At 36.2% G+C, this 21008-nt stretch overlaps 1 protein-coding gene across 3 annotated transcripts in view; it reads left to right on the plus strand.

Annotated features, from left to right (window-relative positions):
* The first annotated feature begins 2944 nt into the window (after window positions 1-2944).
* Window positions 2945-21008, plus strand: part of LOC6039862 — a 44590-nt gene continuing 26526 nt past the window's right edge. The window contains exons 1-2 of one of the 3 annotated variants that reach the window (XM_038264996.1): window positions 2945-3046; window positions 6983-7608. In XM_038264996.1, the coding sequence (XP_038120924.1) occupies window positions 7319-7608 (290 nt within the window). In that variant the 5' untranslated portion in view covers window positions 2945-3046; window positions 6983-7318. Of the gene's footprint in view, window positions 3047-3246; window positions 3427-6982; window positions 7609-21008 lie in introns of those variants that run through there. The other 2 variants (XM_038264997.1, XM_038264998.1) reach the window with 2 other exon arrangements.

The raw sequence follows: 21008 nt of genomic DNA on the forward strand, positions 1-21008 counted from the left end.
ATGAATTTTTGAAAAAACAGTGATTTTTGGAAAAAATCGAAGTTTCATGCAAAAACAAGTTTGACATTATTTTTTTAAGCAAAATTGAATTTGCAAACGAAAAGTACTGTACAGATTTTTTGATAAAGGGCACCGTTTTCAAGATATAGCCACCGAAAGTTTGATTTTAGCGAAATATTTGAAGTTTTTCAATTTAAAAAAAATGAAACACTCAGAATCGATTTTCGACTTCGGCAGAAATATCTGCCGACCGTGCTCGGCAAGGTAATATTCTGCCGAAATCTCGGTAGAAAATTCGTGGTCCCAATATTCTCGGTTAAATTTAACCGATAGTTCGGCAGATCTAAGCAAAATGCCGAAGTTCGTCAGTAAAATTTAACGAATATCTCGGCATGTCCAAAACCTACCGAGTTCGGCAATTCAACTGTCAAATTCGCAAAAGGTGCCGAGCTGTTCGGTTAAATGTTGAGGTAGCCATATTTGTTTTCGATATGAGAAGTGCTCGCTAAGCTAAGTTCTGGTTCTTTGGTTAAATCTGGATTGCTCCTTGAATTTTGACAGGATTTCTACTTGAAAGCTAGGTAAATATTTTTAATAAAATCGGTTAGTGAAAGCATAATTCTAAAGGGTCTTTCATTTGCAGCTTACCAAGGAAATGCATGACGATGGCGCTTGGAAGGAATTTAGGATTAATTTTGGTTCTGATTGTTTCAGATTATATCAGATTGTATCAGATTATACTTAAAACGACCAATAAATATGAATCACGCATGCATAACATTTTAAAATATGTTAAATAATGTTTTTCAGCTTTTAATTAATTGCGAGAATCTCGATTTGATTTTGTTATGAAAAATGCCGAGATTATCGGTTAAATTCGTTTCCAGGAATGCCGAGATTTTCGGCATAAACAAACTGACTGTCAAAATTACTTTTGCTGAGACTTCGGCAGATGAATTTTCTGCCGAACTCTCTGCCGAGCGCTCAGTTGTTCTGTTTTCGGCAGAATTCTGCCGAAGTTCGGCATAAAAAACTGAGTGTGTAAGTGACCATTTCTAAAAATATTTTTTTTTGAGGAGTTCAGAAAATTTGCTCTAAAATTGTCTAAGAGACATTGAAGATTGGACCTCGGGTTGCTGCGATAAAGCCGCTTTAAGAAAAAGAAACACGAAAATTGAAGTTTTCTTAATCTCACCAAAATAACCCACCATTTTCTAATGACTTTATCTCAGCAACAAATGGTCCGATTTTCAATGTTAATACATGAAACATTCGTGAAATTTTCCGATCTTTTCGAAAAAAATATTTTGAATTTTTAAAAATCAAGGCTAGCATTTTGAATGGGCGTAATATTCAATATTTGGCCCTTTTAAAATGTTAGTATTGAATTTTTTTTTCGAAAAGATCGGAAAATTTCACGAATGTTTCATGTATTAACATTGAAAATCGGACCATTTGTTGCTGAGATAAAGTCATTAGAAAATGGTGGGTTATTTTGGTGAGATTAAGAAAACTTCAATTTTCGTGTTTCTTTTTCTTAAAGCGGCTCTATCTCAGCAACCCGAGGTCCAATCTTCAATGTCTCTTAGACATTTTTATACCAAATTTTCTGAACTCCTCAAAATATATTTTTAGAAATGATCACTCATGGTCACTATTTTTAAAAATTGAAAAACTGCAAATATTTCGCTAAAATTAAACTTTCGGTGGCTACATCTTGAAAACGGAGCCCTTTATCAAAAAATCTGTAAAATACTTTTCGATTGCAAATTTAATTTTGCATTAAAAAATAATGTCAATCTGGTTTCTACAGGAATTATAAGAATTGCCCTTAGAATTGGGTCATTCTCCGCCAACTCACACAGCAGTTGCTTTGACCCTTCTTCGATTTGTGTGAACCTTTGTTTCAAGGGGTAATTTTGGTCCCTGATCGAATCTGAGGTCCACGCCATCAAATCGAGCGAAAATTCAACAAAAAATCCCTTTGACTCCTAATTTCTATCTAATTACCGTTTTAGACTGCAAATTATTGAAAACACCTCTTTTTTCGCATGTTCAAAAATGAAAGAGATCGTACCGCCCCTCCGTCACAAGATATTAAAAAACGGACCTCGGCTTCTTGATCAGGGACAAAAGTTTCCCCTTAGGACAAAGTTTCAGGCAAATCAAAGAGGGGTCTGGGCAACTTTTCCCGATTTCGTGCCCATGGGCAAAGTTTCATCCAAATAAAAAATAAACAAATTTAAAAATCGCAATATAATTTGTGAAAATCTAGAGAACTACTCCACTACTAAATCTTTAGTTTTGATTCCCAAATATTTCCCGATTAGCTCCCGCTTCAGTCAATATACTGCTCTTTCCTTCTAGTGAATGGCCGGTAATCAATTACCTAGTGCACACAAACCCTAAGTGGACCTGATAAAAAATGGATGACCTAACATCACTTTCCCTGGCTGGGGACATGACCCATTCAGCCATCAATCTCCCTCGTCGTCAACATACCAAGCCCAAGCCCAGTCTTGACCATACAAACATCTGTTATGTTACTACACGCTTAAAAAAGAGAGCGAAAGCTAACATCATGTAAATCATGATAATAGCTGTCAGTATCACAACCCCTTGACCTCCACCACCCATTCACCAACCAACCGCTCAAACATAACCTCACTTTTCCGACCGACGCTTTGCGCGCCGCGCCGCGTTGAACAAAATGTAAACAAACCACCCACTTGGCCACCCTCAACCCAACCACGCAGATATCAGCGGGGATCACCACTTGACGGGTTTGTTTGTACATGCGCCCTGGCACCTCATCCGCCGCGGGAACTCATTCTCCTAGAGTGTGTGCTCTCACGGGAAATTTCTGGTCCGTAACTCAGGGAAACTCACACCTGTTTTGGTTGGTGGCGAGCGCTCGCCGCAGCAGGACAACTCTGAGTTGTGAACAGGATTTTCCCGTGGACGGTCGGTATTTGTGGGGTCGCTCCCGGGGAGCTTTTTTGGGAAAATTTTGAAGAAGTGTTTTTGGGTTTTTAGTGGATATTGAGTGAGTTTTTAGAGAAAAATTGTCAATTCATAATGACTTTTGAGTGAATAACAAGAGTTACCAGCAAAATCCCAACGATTTTGGTCCTCAAACCCAGCTGCAGAATCCTCAAACAGCAATGCCAGTGTGTGTGTGGATATTTGTTTTGCCCCTGCCGAGAGTGCTGGAAGGGATTCAATTTTTGGCACCACTCTGAAAGGAAGGAAGGAAGGAAGGAAGCCACTGCTTCCTTTGGTGGTGCTGCTTCAGTGATGATTTCGCTCGCGAAGGATACGGTTCACAAAACAAAAAGCTCCTCCCGAAGAAGAAAAGTCGGCTCAATCTGGGGATAGATCCTTATGTTGGCAGAAAAGAAAGAATAAGCTTAAACAGTGGATGAGGTGTTGTGATTGTGCTAACTTGCCACAGGAGTTACCGAAGTGTTTTGAGACAAATTTCAATGATAGAGTGTACAAACCAATAAGTTAAAATTGTTCAAGGTCGTTTGGAATGAAAAAGCATATTTGATTTAAAAAAAACTATAATCAGTCTGATTTGTTGCAAACATATTTTTAAATCAAATCGATATCAACCAGTAACTAGATTGAAATCGGAAATATAAGTTGAAACATTTTAAAACAAAACATTTTCAACGGAAGTAAATTTTCAGGCAAAAAATGTTTCGAAAAATGTTACATTATTTTGAAATTTATTTATTTGCGTTTAAGGACCTAAGTGACTCAAGAGTCATTCGGGTCCGAACATTATTTTATATTTTTTGAATCCATGTAGGGAATCACAAATACAGCAAAATTTCGAAAAGAGTTCTGTGTTTTACTGAATGGGGCATTGGTGAAATGCATTTTCCATAATTAAATTTAAAAAATTATAAAAAAAAATAATTATTTGATTTTTGACAAAAATAATATTGTTTGATTCCTATTATTTATCAAATATGATTAAACAATTGTTTTTTTTTGCAATTCCGTCGTGAAACTACTTACTTTTCCTGTCATTCTTAAACGACAAAATAGCCTATTTTTCTGTACCAAAAATAACAGAATCAAATAGCAACACTTTTCAAAATAAATGCTGATAAGTTCTACTTTTCAGCACTCAAATGGGTGCTGAAAAGTTGATCTTTTCAGCACATGTTTCGAAAAGTAACACTTTTCAACATTTTTTTTTGATTTAAACGATTTATTGACAAAATACATGAAAATTTGACATAAAATTTCACTCAGCGTGTGTTTTTTGGAATTTAAAAAAATGCTGTATGGAACTCGTAGCAAAACTTGATTTTTTCAGCACTCTTCGTATTTATCCAACTCGGTGAACCTCGTTGGATAAATGTACGACTCGTGCTGAAAAAATCCTCTTTTTGCAACTTGTTGCATAAACTACTATTATGTAATTACAACAAAACAAAAGATGAAAAAGTTTTAAACTTGAGAAGCATTTACCCGTGGCTTTGGACAGTCCTTCAAGTAAACTGTTAAAAATAAATAAAACATGGAAACCATCACTGACTTATCGAGTTCCAATTTTTGCAATGATAAAAAAACTAAAAAAAAATCTTTGAAACTGTTAATGTTATCGTCACAGCGCTCAATCCTTCACAGCAAATAAAGTAGTAATCCAACTGCGTGTAAAAGACCTGGGTTTAAAATTAATTTTGCTTTATTTTATGAAATTCTATGTAATAGGGGGATGGCGTCGCTATTTTTAGACCACATTTTCCAGACCTTTTTCTCATCGAAACCGACTACTTTATCGACTTCATTTTGCTGGGCGAGATAGGACGCCGTCTATTTTTAGACGATGACTCAGCACTTTTCCACTCTTGCGCTTAAAAAAACCAGGTGGCAGCACGATGTAACGCCACGTCCCTATATAACACCCTGAAATATGTAGCCAATCACTATGGGAAACCTACTTGACCGAAACGTCAATATGCGTTTATCCTTTCCATTCTTCATCGGTCTGACGGCCGAGCGGGCTAAGGCGCCTGTCCTTAAGTTGGTGCTGGGTTTGATTCCCGTCGGTTGCAATTTTTTTTTGTGTAGGGAAAATGTACATGCAGTGTGTAATATTAAAAGTCTTTTTTGACGAAGGTGATGTGCATGCTTTTGCATGCGATTTTACATCGGATTTTTTGCTGTGTTGACTTATTCATCCACGAAATCGTTTTTGTTTAAATTTTATGAAAATTTAATGAAATAAATATATAAACTTATTCAAACGAAAATATATTACATTTTAATCCCAATTACTGTTTTAATAGTTCTTGTGATTTATACACTTAAAAACTTAAAAATAACATTTTCAATTTCATTTTCGACACTAAATGTTGGATTTTTGTACGGATTTTTCCATAAAACACGGATTTGTGCAGAATTTCATCGATGACAATAGCAACTTTTTTTTAATTACCTGCTTTTTTTATTTAGCCAAAGTTATCAATTTGATTTCAAAAGGATGCTTTTTCCAGGTTTGCCTTAGTTCAAAATTGATTATTAATAATTGTTTTTTTTTTAATTCCTTACAAAACAAACAAGCAGTAAATCAATTTTGTTATAGTATGGGGCCATATGGAATATCGCTCAGCAAGAGTTACTAGCTTTGGCTAGTATTTTTACGCAATTTCAAAGAAGCCAAAATTAGAAAAGTGCCGTGAATTGCCAAGAAATTTGAAATTATTTTGTCAACTAAGAATGCAAATAATTGATTGTTAATTTCCAGTGGCAAGAGCTTGAAAATTGTCAAAAATCTGTAGTTTAAGGCAGTTCATAACACATGAACTTATTTTTTTATAAACAACATTCTAAAAAGAATGTCAATGAAAGACATCGCAATGCCTTTTCACCTATTTTATTTTACAAACTCTTTAAAATTTATTTAAATAACGCAAGTTGAAGAAAATGGAATATAAAGTGACGAAAATAAAAACCGAATGATTTTTTTTGTTACAAAAGTTTGTTCAAATTGGTTTGAAATAAATTGAGTAAATTAGTATATTGGTTAGGCATATTGTAAAGTTTTATGTTTTATTGAAGTTTACCTAAACTTTTTTTTTAAATATTCGAATTATGGTTAAAACCATGCAAACAAACACAATATTCTTTCACTTCCTTTACTAGGTGTACTGTTGGTGAATCTGTTATTTAGAATGTGCTTCGTAATGGAGCAAAATTTCTAATATCTCAGTAAAATTGGGATAGCTACAGGCCCGTAGCCAGGGGTGTGGGAAATGTTTGGAAGACATATGGGAGAGAGGGAAGAAGAAGAAAAGAAGAAGAAAATTTCTTCATCCAGGCCTACAAAAACATTGTTCTACACGTTCTAACCAACAATTTGAGAGGTTAACATAGATTAACTGATAATACCATTAAAATAGAAATTCATACATCTAGGTTTCAGGTTTTTATGATAGATAAATGACAATTTAGTTGGCTTTAGTGGACTTCAAATAAATCTAAATCAATTTTGTATTTGTAAAATAATGATGCTTCAAAAATAAAAAAAAATCGATTTGCAAATTGATTGATTCCTCCAAAAAATCGTTTATTTAATTATTACTTTATTTCTTACATAACTTTCAATCTAATGATAAAGATTATTCCAAAGCTGGTTTAATCTCCAGGATTTGCGGTTTAAAGATTGTTTGAGGAAATGATTTAGATAATGAGGCATAACTAAGTTTTGGTGGTGCTTTTATGAAAACGCAACTAAATAAACAACTTTTTTGGAAAAAGCAGAATATTGATCCAAATTAATTTAAAAAGTCATTTTTTTATTGACCTCAACCAAAGCTATTAAAAAAAATATAATTTTCAAACCTTCACGTGGCAGGACAGCACAACGGTAACATACACACATTTTGGAAGAAGGAAAAGCCAAATGTGTTTCCCGTCCATCGACGCTTGCTAAACGACTTCGACTTTTCCATTTCCCTAGCTGTTGCTCCGGAAGATCCTTATCTTTATGGCCGAAGGAAGACGACTGCAGAGTGTTTTCCACCGATGCCGACGTTCTGTCTTTCATGTTTTGTACACCCGGCGGCGGCGTTTCTCGCTAGACAATCCAAAGCCCAAATCCCAGCGGATTACATCAACGTGTGTTAGTGAATAAAATTTAGAGGAAAAAACAAACAATGTTATGAAGTAAAACTTTGAGAAAATTTGCAGTGAAAATGTGTTTTAGAAAAATATAAATAAATGCAGTCTAATATTAGTTCTAAGTGATTGTTACCAAGTTAAAGCAGAAAATCGAAGAAAACGAAATCTAGCAAAAATGGCCTTACAGAAGAAGCTTTCTTCCAACGAGTTTGAGCTATCGTCAATCAACAAAATGAACAACAACAGTGGCGGGGGTGGTCAAGCTGGAAGCAGCTCCGGCACCGCCAACAACGATCCAAACGGAAACGGAATCACGGGGATAATCAGCAGCGGAAACAACAGCAACAACAACAGCGGGGCAAAGGTCCCCGTCAAGAAGATACAGTTCAGCACGCCCGAGTTTAGCATCACACCGATCGAGGCGATTCCGGGCCAGGCAGTGAAGCCGCCGCCGAACCGGAGAAGGTAAGAAGGGAAACATGAAAGCTTTTTGGTGGGTTTCCTGGAGAATGTTGAGATTTTGATTTCAAAACAAGTTTTTTTTTTAAACGAGAAGAGGGTGAAAACTATTGAATGGGCTCTGAAAGGGTGTTTTAACTAAAATCGAGTTATAAACAGATCAGAAGGAAGAAGCAAGCCATTAATGCAAACTAATTTGATTTAATAGTGAGAAACAGCAATTTGGATTGAAATAGGAGTGAATCAAACATTTGAGAATCCTATAATTGATCGCATTGGTTTTAAGTAAAGTAAAAAAAACATATGAGATTTTTTTCTGATTTGAACTCACCTGGACTTGATCTTGTAAGCGCTAAACTAAGTGGAAATTGGATTTTCCGAAAAATATTGAAGGTTTGAAGCTTTTGAAGAGTTATGTGAAATAAGAAAACACAACTTTTAACTTGATTATCAATAAGGATAGATCTTGATTATAGTGTTTAAGCAAACCTAGCTTTTAAAAAATACTTTCTGATTTTTTTCCTCTTCAAAATGTTGTTGGGTATGAAAATTTGAGGACTTTTTTTGTAGACACCAATATTTTATATCGCAATCCAAGCTTTTTTTTTGCAAAGTAAATAAGCAGATTTTCAATTCAGTCAAAGACAAACTTGTAGGAAATTTGACGGGCTTTCTGAAAAAATACACTGAAAGAATAAAACACTCCACTTTTACGAGATATTTTAATTTTAATGTTTAAAAGTCAAATTTGAAGATGAGCCCACAAGGTTTTTTTCGTTCAAAATTTTTGTGAAAATAGCCTAAGATGTTACAAAAAGATTCACGAAAAATGCAGGATGGAGCAACTCACCAAAAAAATACAAAAATCATTTACTGAAACTGTTTTTTTCAAAAGTGCTCTAAACATCATAATTTTCAAAAACCAAATACGAGAGTCGATTTTCCAGATAATTTTACATAAAAGTCTCCATATTGACCATTGTCCTAAGTCCAATCCTTGTGAAGTTACAGCGGTTTTAAAAATCAAAATGTAGTAAAAATATGTTTTTTAATGGTTTTTGGCAATTTCTATAGGACAGACTAGATTTTTCAGTCTCGAAAATATTTTTACCAGAAAGCTCGTTCAATTTCCCATAAGTTTGTCTTTCACCACACTTTGATTGGATGTATGGGCTTACAGATATATGCTAATTACATTGTTCATAACTGTAAACATAATATTTTTTCAGTACAGTATAGTAACCTGGATAGTAAATTAGCTTATATCTGTAAGCCCATACATCCAATTGAAATGTGATCAAAGACAATCTTATGGGAAATTGGACGAGCTTTCCGGTAAAAATATTCCGAGACTGAAAAATCAAGTCTGTCATATATAAATTGCCAAAAACCATCAAAAACCCTATTTTTTCAACATATTTATTTTCAAAACCACAGTAACTTAACAAGTATTGGACTTAGGACAAATGTCAATATTGAGACTTTTATGTAAAATTGTCTAGAGAATCGACTCTCGTATTCGGTTTTTGAAAATTATGATGTTTAGAGCACTTTTGAAAAAAAGGTTTAAGTAAATGAATTTTGTATTTTTTTAGGTGAGTTGCTCCATCCTGCACTTTTTGTGAGTCTTTTTGTAACATTTTAGGCTATTTTCACAAAAAAATTTAACGAAAAAAAAATCGTGGGAACACCTTCAAATTTGACTTTAAAACTTAAAAATTTAAAAATCTCATAAAAAAGGAGTTTTTTTTCTTTCAGTGTTTTTTTTTTTCGAAATGCCTATCAAATTTCCTACAAGTGTGTCTTTGACCACTTTTTGATACGATGCAACGGCTTCAAGATACAGCAATATTTAAATTACGAAATACAAAAATATTTAAAACACTTACGCCCTTCTCAAATGTCATTATCAAGTGTAACTGGCTCCAAATACACAACAATGGCTTATATATGCCTAGGATAACATGTCTCCAAAGTTTAATTGATATCGGAGACATGGAATGGCTCATATACTATAGTCACATCAAAATTTATTAATTTTTAATGCTATATGGCTCAGCAGTTTCCTCGACCCCTTTTCGATATTCGTGAAACTTTGTCCTAAGGAGTAATTTTTGTCCCTGATCACGAATCCGAGCAACATTTTTCGATATCTCGTGACAGTAGGGCGAATTTCGAACAGTCGAAAAAGTCATGTTTATTAATAATTTGCAGCCTGAAATTATGATGGTTTGGAAATTTAAAAACATTTTTTTGTAAAATTGAACGCACGATTTGATGGCGTACTGTGAATTCCGAAAAAAAACTTTTGTTTAAGCATTAAAAATACAAAAATAGTTTAAAAGTTCTGCCATTTTTCGTAACTCGCCTGATTTTTTTTTTGGGACACGTAATTTTTTGGGAAATTCGTGTTTTTTGCCTTCCTCACTGAGGTAAGGCTATAATCCTGCTCTAAAAATGAACTTTTTATTAAAAGCTCGAAGACCCACCTTCATATATACATATCGACTCAGAATCGAAAACTGAACAAATGTCTGTGTGTGTGTATATGTGTGTGTTTGTGTGTGTATGTATGTATGTGTTCAAAAATCTTGCCAAGTTTTCTCAGCACTGGCTGAACCGATTTTGATCGAACCAGTTGCATTCGACTTGGTTTAGGGTCCCATACATCGCTATTGAATTGTTTGAAGTTTCGATAAGTAGTTCAAAAGTTATGTATAAAAATGTGTTTTCACATATATCCGGATCTCACTTAAATGCATATAAACGAAGTCCGGATCCATCATCTGACCCATCATTGGTTAGGTAATCGAAAGACCTTTCCAACAAGTTCACATAATTGAAAATCTGGCAACCCTGTCTCGAGTTATGACCACTTATGTGATATTTATGTACTTTTTTGAAGCCAGATCTCACTTTAATGCATGTAAACGATGTCCGGATCCATCATCCGACCCATCATTGGTTAGGTTATCAAGAGACCTTTCCAACGAGTTTACATAATTGAAAATCTGGCAACCCTGTCTCGAGTTATGACCACTTAAGTGATATTTATGTACTTTTTTGAAGCCGGATCTCACTTAAATGCATGTAAACGATGTCCGGATCCATCATCCGACCCATCGTTGGTTAGGTAATCAAGAGACCTTTCCAACGAGTCCACATAATTAAAAATCTGGCAACCCTGTCTCGAGTTATGACCACTTAAGTGATATTTATGTACCTTTTTGAAGCCGGATCTCACTTTAATGCATGTAAACGATGTCCGGATCCATCATCCGACCCATCATTGGTTAGGTTATCAAGAGACCTTTCCAACGAGTTCACATAATTGAAAATCTGGCAACCCTGTCTCGAGTTATGACCACTTAAGTGATATTTATGTACTTTTTTGAAGCCGGATCTCACTTAAATGCATGTAAACGATGTCCGGATCCATCATCCGACCCATCGTTGGTTAGGTAATCAAGAGACCTTTCCAACGAGTCCACATAATTAAAAATCTGGCAACCCTGTCTCGAGTTATGACCACTTAAGTGATATTTATGTACCTTTTTGAAGCCGGATCTCACTTTAATGCATGTAAACGATGTCCGGATCCATCATCCGACCCATCATTGGTTAGGTTATCAAGAGACCTTTCCAACGAGTTCACATAATTGAAAATCTGGCAACCCTGTCTCGAGTTATGACCACTTAAGTGATATTTATGTACTTTTTTGAAGCCGGATCTCACTTAAATGCATGTAAACGATGTCCGGATCCATCATCCGACCCATCGTTGATTAGGTAATCGAAAGACCTTTCCAACAAGTTCACATAATTGAAAATCTGGCAATCCTGTCTCGAGTTATGACCACTTATGTGATATTTATGTACTTTTTTGAAGCCGGATCTCACTTTAATGCATGTAAACGATGTCCGGATCCATCATCCGACCCATCATTGGTTAGGTTATCAAGAGACCTTTCCAACGAGTTTACATTATTGAAAATCTGGCAACCCTGTCTCGAGTTATGACCACTTAAGTGATATTTATGTACTTTTTTGAAGCCGGATCTCACTTAAATGCATGTAAACGATGTCCGGATCCATCATCCGACCCATCGTTGGTTAGGTAATCAAGAGACCTTTCCAACGAGTCCACATAATTAAAAATCTGGCAACCCTGTCTCGAGTTATGACCACTTAAGTGATATTTATGTACTTTTTTGAAGCCGGATCTCACTTAAATGCATGTAAACGATGTCCGGATCCATCATCCGACCCATCGTTGGTTAGGTAATCAAGAGACCTTTCCAACGAGTCTACATAATTGAAAATCTGGCAACCCTGTCTCGAGTTATGACCACTTAAGTGATATTTATGTACTTTTTTGAAGCCGGATCTCACTTAAATGTATGTAAACGATGTCCGGATCCATCATCCGACCCATCGTTGATTAGGCAATCAAGAGACCTTTCCAACGAGTCCACATAATTGTAGATTTGGCAACCCTGTCTCGAGTTATGACCACTTAAGTGATATTTATGTACTTTTTTGAAGCCGGATCTCACTTAAATGCATGTAAACGATGTCCGGATCCATCATCCGACCCATCGTTGGTTAGGTAATCAAGAGACCTTTCCAACGAGTCTACATAATTGAAAATCTGGCAACCCTGTCTCGAGTTATGACCACCTAAGTGATATTTATGTACTTTTTTGAAGCCGGATCTCACTTTAATTCATGTAAACGATGTCCGGATCCATCATCCGACCCATCATTGGTTAGGTTATCAAGAGACCTTTCCAAAGAGTCCAAAACATTGAAGATCTGGCAACCCTGTCTCGAGATATGACCACTTAAGTGATATTTATGTACTTTTTTGAAGCCGGATCTCACTTAAATGCATGTAAACGATGTCCGAATCCATCATCCGACCTATCGTTGGTTAGGTAATCGAGAGATCTTTCCAACGAGTCCACAAAATTGAAGATCTGGCAACCCTGCCTCGAGTTATGACCAATTAAGTGATATTTATGTACTTTTTTGAAGCCGGATCTCACTGAAATGTATGTAAACGATGTCCGGAACCATCATCCGACCCATCGTTGGTTAGGTAATCAAGAGACCTTTCCAACGAGTCTACATAATTGAAAATCTGGCAACCCTGTCTCGAGTTATGACCACTTAAGTGATATTTATGTACTTTTTTGAAGCCGGATCTCACTTAAATGCATGTAAACGATGTCCGGATCCATCATCCGACCCATCGTTGGTAGGTAATCGAGAGACCTTTCCAATGAGTCCACATAATTGAAAATCTGGCAACCCTGTCTCGAGTTATGACCACCTAAGTGATATTTATGTACTTTTTTGAAGCCGGATCTCACTTTAATTCATGTAAACGATGTCCGGATCCATCATCCGACCCATCATTGGTTAGGTTATCAAGAGACCTTTCCAAAGAGTCCAAAACATTGAAGATCTGGCAACCCTGTCTCGAGATATGACCACTTAAGTGATATTTATGTACTTTTTTGAAGCCGGATCTCACTTAAATGCATGTAAACGATGTCCGAATCCATCATCCGACCTATCGTTGGTTAGGTAATCGAGAGATCTTTCCAACGAGTCCACAAAATTGAAGATCTGGCAACCCTGCCTCGAGTTATGACCAATTAAGTGATATTTATGTACTTTTTTGAAGCCGGATCTCACTGAAATGTATGTAAACGATGTCCGGAACCATCATCCGACCCATCGTTGGTTAGGTAATCAAGAGACCTTTCCAACGAGTCTACATAATTGAAAATCTGGCAACCCTGTCTCGAGTTATGACCACCTAAGTGATATTTATGTACTTTTTTGAAGCCGGATCTCACTTTAATTCATGTAAACGATGTCCGGATCCATCATCCGACCCATCATTGGTTAGGTTATCAAGAGACCTTTCCAAAGAGTCCAAAACATTGAAGATCTGGCAACCCTGTCTCGAGATATGACCACTTAAGTGATATTTATGTACTTTTTTGAAGCCGGATCTCACTTAAATGCATGTAAACGATGTCCGAATCCATCATCCGACCTATCGTTGGTTAGGTAATCGAGAGATCTTTCCAACGAGTCCACAAAATTGAAGATCTGGCAACCCTGCCTCGAGTTATGACCAATTAAGTGATATTTATGTACTTTTTTGAAGCCGGATCTCACTGAAATGTATGTAAACGATGTCCGGAACCATCATCCGACCCATCGTTGGTTAGGTAATCAAGAGACCTTTCCAACGAGTCTACATAATTGAAAATCTGGCAACCCTGCCTCGAGTTATGGCCACTTAAGTGATATTTATGTACTTTTTGAAGTCGGATCTCACTTAAATGCATGTAAACGATATCCTGATCCATCATCCGACTCATCGTTGGTTAGGTAATCGAGAGATCTTTCCAACGAGTCCACATAATTGGAAATCTGGCAACCCTGTCTCAAGTTATGACAATTTAAGTTATATCTGTGTACTTATTTTTCTGGACCTAAAAAAAATAGCTGAAATATGTGTCCAAACCACTCATACTACCCAGTGTTGGTAAAAAGTGAGGAAGGCATCAACCACATAGGTGGATTAAGTTAGTTTTTTTTTGTAATTTTGCAGGGTTATTTTGTTTAGAGTGTAAAAATGTTCAACAAAATTGTAAAACAGACAATAACAAAAAAAATATCATTGCTTAAAAAATTTGCTAGTAAAAAGATGGTCGTTGTTGACCATGGCCATTCTAGGTCACCCGCAACAGATACTAACGACAAAACAAAGCAAAAAAATATCAACTTCTTTAAAACTTTTTTTTCGTAAAAACTAGATAATTTGTGATGGGTACAAGAAAACCTTTTATGTTTATACATCAAAATCTTAGTAATTGTCTGCTCTACAACAGACCACTGTTAAACTCTGAAAAATAACCCTGGAAAGTTAGAAGAAACCCGAAATTTTTAAATGTAAAATTTTGTTCTAATCGAAAAAATTACCTTTGTGGGTTGTTGCAAATTTGAAAGGTTCATTAAACTTAGTATATAATGACAAGTCCCAACATTTTTGGGAAACATAAAATAACAGATTGAAACATTAAATTAAAACAAATTGTTTCACAATACTGCTTGGGGACCACACACCAACCACGTGGACACTATGAAATAATAAAACTTGTTTGTATGGAGCGTGGACAATTGTACTAAAGTGTGTGTCCACGTGGTGTATGGATGATCCCTTGTCAAAAATTTATAAAAGCCTTGAAAATATAGCACATTATAAACATTTTATCATTTTTGTTTTACCTAAGATAACACGATGACCATCTATAATCTTTTCATATCAGCCCGGTTCGGTTCTGTAGATAAACTTTCAAGAGTGGTCAGCAAATTGGCTTTTTGGGAAAATTAAATTTCCCGCAAATATAAACCACTAAAACAAGTTTTATCCACCAGAAAACGAACCAAAACCATCCCTCGAACCAACCCCAGCAGCAGCAACTTTTCCACTTCGTCAGGCACCCGCACATAACCAAAACCAAACGATCCCCCTCCCGCCATCTGTGTCGTAGGAAAATCAGTCATCCTTGACCGTGGATCGCGTTCGCAGCATTTTTTCTTTGTAAAAAGTCACTGCCAGAACCCGTAAAAATAGTAGCAGAAAACCCCCCTTATTCCTTCCTTATTTTATGGGTCATCAACAAACCACCCACACGCTGCACTGGAAGCCGTGTGTGTGTATATTAGGGTGTAATATCAAAATCGATTTTCCAGCACAGCACTTTTCCAGCTCCTTTTGGGGTCCTAAACAACTCCCCAAAGTTTGGGCATGATTGGTTTAGTCCTCACTTTGCGCAAAGCGATTCAATTTTCCATATAAATTTGTATGGGAAATACCATTTTTTTGAATTTTGATATTTATAAAATCCACGTTTCAAGCTGTACTAAATCCGGATTCATATTCGGATGCTCTGAAAGGTGCTCTACAACTTTCCCGAAAGAGTATGGTGCTAGCATGTCCCTGAAAGAAGATACAGCGTCCTCAAAACTCGTCTAAAACGTGATTTTCGAGCAAAAAACACGTTTTAGACGAGTTTTGAACACGCTGTATCTTTTTTTAGGAGCAAGTTAGCACCATACTCTCTTCGGGAAAGTTGTAGAGCACCTTCCAGAGCATCCGAATATGAATCCGGTTTTAGTACAGCGTGAAACGTGGATTTTATAAATATCGAAATCCAAAAAAATGGTTTTTCCCATACAAATTTATATGGAAAATTGAATCGCTTTGCGCAAAGTGAGGACTAAACCAATCGTTCCCAAACTTTGGGGAGTTGTTTAGGACCCCAATAGGAACTGAAAAATTGCTGTGCTCGCTAAATTTGGACAACTTTATTTTTTTCCATACAACCATATTACACCCTAGTGTATATTTGTGTGAGGCTATGTTTTTATGTGCTTCCTTGTGTTACTCGGAAAACCCCGGAAAAAAACACCTTCCACCCTCGACAGGATGCTGTGCTCGGTCGTGCAGCACACACATGAAGGGTTTCCCCTCCAAAGTGAGACGAAAAAGTTACTCTTCCAGGAAAACACGGGACCGGACCTGGCTCGGCACCGTCGCCGCCGACAAGGTTGAACTTGGGGGTACAGAATCAGCTCCACGGGTTCACGATAAAGAAACATAAAAAGCTTCGTCTCATCGTGGTTGTGGCTACCTGAAACATAAAATGTAAAAAGTTCCCGCCACTCAAGTTAACGTACATACATTTTGATGGTTGAATGCTTTCTTGACGCAATGATCAATAAATATTTTCATTCTCGCTCCGTACAGAATAAAATGGTTGGTCTTTATGACAAAATATAATAACTTTTACTCATCAATTCAAAACAAAACTCTATCTCACTATAAAACTACAAACCATCATCAGCGAATGCTTCGTATTCCTTCTCAATGTTTCGCTATACGTGTCGGACCGAGCAACGAGCTCCCACTTTATCAGGCTTGCCTTTCTTCCCTGATGGTCTTGACCTAATTTCAAGCGACGTGAACCTCCCCACCAAGTTCTGCTGCGGTGGTGATAGAATACGACTCTCCCCCAGGGCGAAATGTTAGCTTCGCGCGTCTGGATATCGCGGAACATTGGATAGATTGATAAATGTTTCATTCCCTGGTGGCACACAGTAGCTCGCAACACTCGCAAGCAGCATGGCACCCAGTCAGTGTTTCACGAGGTAGAGGGTGGGATGAAAATGGAGTTTGCTTGGGGCAACTGACCTTGGGAATGACTTTGAAAAGTGGTGTTTTGTGTTGGTATCATGTAACTTGATGTTTTGAGCTTTTAAACGCAAAATCAACTCTTTCAAATAATTCATTGATTGTCAAAATTCACAGTTTGGAGTAGTTATTCACGCCACAAATTAATTTATTTATAATTTTTGTTTTTTTTTCTGTTAATTATTATATATTTTGTCATATAACGTCATATTTTAAAGTACGATCATTGTAGTAAATCTCATCAATTTAAATAAAATAGATTCACCAGTTGAAAAAGATTGGGTAATTCTATACCAACTCCAACGAAATCGGGAAAAGATGCTCCGACCCCTCTTCGATTTGCGTAAAACATTGTCCTAAGGGAAAACTTTTGTCCCTGATCACGAATCCGAGGTAATTTTTTGATATCTCGTGACGGAGGGGCAATACCACCCCTTTAATTTTTAAGCATGCAAATAAAAGTCATGTTTTCTAATAATTATTATTAATTATTGATATCCCAGCATAATTTGACTTGCATGCAAGTTGGAAAAACTTTAATGAGAACCAACTGAAAATATAATTTTAAAATGGCTATAAATATGCGTAGAAACAATCAAATTCTAAAAACCAGGAGTGTTTCAGAAAGGGGAAAACGTGAACTATAAGATACATGTATTGGTTTAGTTGTTTATTCAATAGTTCTTTTGTAAAATAATCTACAAAGTAGCTTATTTTGGCCTAAACTAACATTTCAAACGGGTGTATCTCAAAATTGGGACCATTTGGAGCAATTCTGGACCCGGATTCGGATTCAGCAGGCAAAATTCTACTAGGAACACATATACTCGTCTCAGAGACAAAATCTTGTTGGACTGTGTAATTTGTAGCCTGAGAAGGTGTTGGGATGGAAATTTGGTGTCAGAGGGACTTCTACGTTAAATTGAACGTCCGATTTGATGGCGTTCATTCCGAAATAAAACGTTTAAAAATACTGCAAAAGTTTTCAAAACACTGCCATTTTCCATTACTCAACTGTACAAAAATTGGAACATTTAATGTACTTTTCGTCTACATTATCCCAGGAGGGTAATTTTTTCGCTTGGAACAAAAATTTTCATATTAAAATTTTGTGTTTTTTCTTCTAAATTACAAGGCTATTTTTTAGAGTGTGGTAATGTTCTATCAAGTTTCAGAGTAGACAATTACAAAATTGTTGATAATTAAACATAAAGAGTGTGTTTTTAACCATCATGAGTTATCGCGGTTTCACGGAAACAAAGTTTTGCAAAAGTTACTTTTTTATTTCGCCATTCGTGCCTGTTGCAAGTGAAATTGAATGCTTACGACTAAGATTCTTGAAATCGACAAATTCGGAACACTTTTTTTTATATAATTTGTAAACAAACTTTGGTTATCTCCAGCAGTACATATTTCGCTTCGCTAGGAGACGGTGATTTTAGCGGATTGCAGACTGGATTTTCGCCATGTGATGTGATGATTGTCTAAGCCCAAGTTGCCTAGGAATCGATAATTGGGAATAGAACCAATGGAGCACCCGCAGTCGAGCAGTTTTTGACAGTTCGCTCCATAAGAAATACATGGTAGAAAAAAGCAAAAACTGCTCGAATGGAAATGCTCCATTCCACCTGAACCAGATTCTCACCACCATGGCAGCCGTCCATAGATGAATCCAGTGTGAAATGGCCGCTAGGTGGCCAATGGTGTTAGAAATGACAGCTTCCATGTATTTGAATATGGGAGCTCAGGAAAACTCAATTTTAAGCAATAAAATGATTATTTATGATAAAAGTATTGATTGATTAGGTGCACAAAATGTGTCTAGAATATTATTAAAATGAAAACTGCTCAACAAATTTGCAATCGAGATAAGTACACCATTCGATTCAGCAAGCACCAAAAATTCATATGTTAAGTATTTTATTTTAAAAGATAATTAACAAAAAGTATGAAAATCGAGACATTTAGTATGGGAGCTGTCAAATCTCTCACCATCAAAAAGCAGCGTTGAGCTTTCGCTGGATTTGTCTATTGCCGGTCGCTCCCATCTCCACCGCGCACCAGGGACAAGGAAAGGGAATTGGAAGACGGGAAGTGTTGATGCTCCACTTTTTTAAGAGTATTAAGGGAAAATCTCCACGGTATCCTCAAGTAAGTTTCGCTTGGAGTTTGACGGTTTTTGGGAAGGTGAATGGTCTGAGGAGCCACCCTAGGCGAGTGGTAACGACCTTTGGCATTGTTGTTCGAATTCTTTATGTGTTCTCATTTCTAATGGGAATGCTTTCAATTCTTCTCATCTCTTATTGGATGAATTCTATCAGTCGCCCAGGCTATTTATAGCGAGGTATTTTTAGATTCAATTTCAACTGCGCTTGCAAATCTTGCATGCAATCTTGTTTGAGTTCTGATGTTCAACTTGCATTCAATGCGATTCTAAGTCCGATTCTTGGATTCAACTATACCAGAGTCTGATTCCTCCTCAAGCTACCAATGCTCCACGGTTAAGTGGAAAGCATTTTGCTTACCAATCCTAAGGACAGGGGATCGAACCCCACCGTGAGCTTGAAGTTTTTCATTAATTCCAAATTCAATGAGTCCAGAACTTTCTCGTTGGGAGCAGATGGGTATCGAACCCAGAACCATTCGCTTATAAAGCGAACATCGTGACCATTCAGCCACGACCGCTCCTTTGTTATCTCCAGCAGTACATATTTTTCCACAAAATAATTGCTTCACAAATTAAAACCAACAACAAGTATTATTAATATCTCTTTTAATATTTGTTTTTTTAGTCTTACCAAATTGAAATTGTATTGAACAAATGGTGTTCATTCGTTTATTGAAACAGTTCATCCCATTGAGTGGCTTATATGGAAAATGCCCGTCGAACCATGGTGACCGAAATGGTAAAGTCAAACAAACTCGAATATTTTGACAGTTTGTCTTCGTTTTTTGTTCGCAAACATTTGTTTGCAGAAACGTCAGCATGCATACATTTTGTATGCTTGTGAATTTAACAAACTGTCAAACGCGAAAAAGTGCGAGTTTGTTTGTTTGCCATTGTGTGATAGCTCCTTCACAAAACATCCTAACTTTACTGCACCCTTTAAACTGTTGTAAAAGAAAAAAATGAGTTTTATGCACTGGCTGTAAAAAAAACTAAACTAAACTGAAAAAAAACTAAAAATGGTAAAAAAAATAATTTAAAGTTTTTGTTTGTCGGTCCTGGTTGATGTCCAAGGGGGAAGGTACATAAAAAATAGCGTATTTTAAGCATAATTTATAAAAACAAATGGCATCCCAATACCCTTTAAACATAACAATAATGATACTGTCAAAAATTGGCAACTTTTTAATAAGTTTAAGGACATTATTTCTTCCTCATGGTTTGACGTCTTTTCCAATCTGTGGTCTCAAAAGTGTGAATTTATTAAATGCCTAAAGTTTGATTATAAACGTAAAAATTAACCTTATATGCAATGTATTCTAAATGATTTATAGTCAATTTAATCATTTATATGTTAAGAAAAGGTATATTTTCCCTCCTAATTGTATCAGGCAAAAAAATTAAGATAATTGGCATAAAACTACAAATTTAATATGCATTGTCCTGATTGACAATACAGTCTAAATTTCAACAATACTGAAACATACGAAGATTTTTTTTTTGAAATTAAAGTGAAACAAATCGGTCTGTCATATATAAACTAAATAATTATATATATTTTTTATACTTAAATCTATAGAGTATAACCTACCTAAACCAGTGTTTTGCTACTACTATACACCCAAAGTTAAAGAACGAGGGGATAGTCCTCACGAAAAGAAACGTGAGGAAAGTGCTATTTTGCGAGAGTATAGTCCTCTCGCGTGTTCATTCGTTCATTGGAACAGTTCATCCTATTGAGTGGCTTATATGGACAAATGACCGCCACTTAATTACCGAACCATGGTGGCCCATACGGCAAAGACACGGTTCAATATGCCGAAGGTCTTGGGTTCGAGTCTCGGTACCGGTACTTTTTTTGATAGATGAACTTTTTTTTGAAGATGAACCCATGAGTAAATACTCTCGGTTATTCCGGGATTTATCCTCTCAGTCCGCACACTATACCATTTTACTACC

This window comes from Culex quinquefasciatus, chromosome 3, assembly GCF_015732765.1.
Source record: "Culex quinquefasciatus strain JHB chromosome 3, VPISU_Cqui_1.0_pri_paternal, whole genome shotgun sequence".
NCBI lineage: Eukaryota > Metazoa > Arthropoda > Insecta > Diptera > Culicidae > Culex > Culex quinquefasciatus.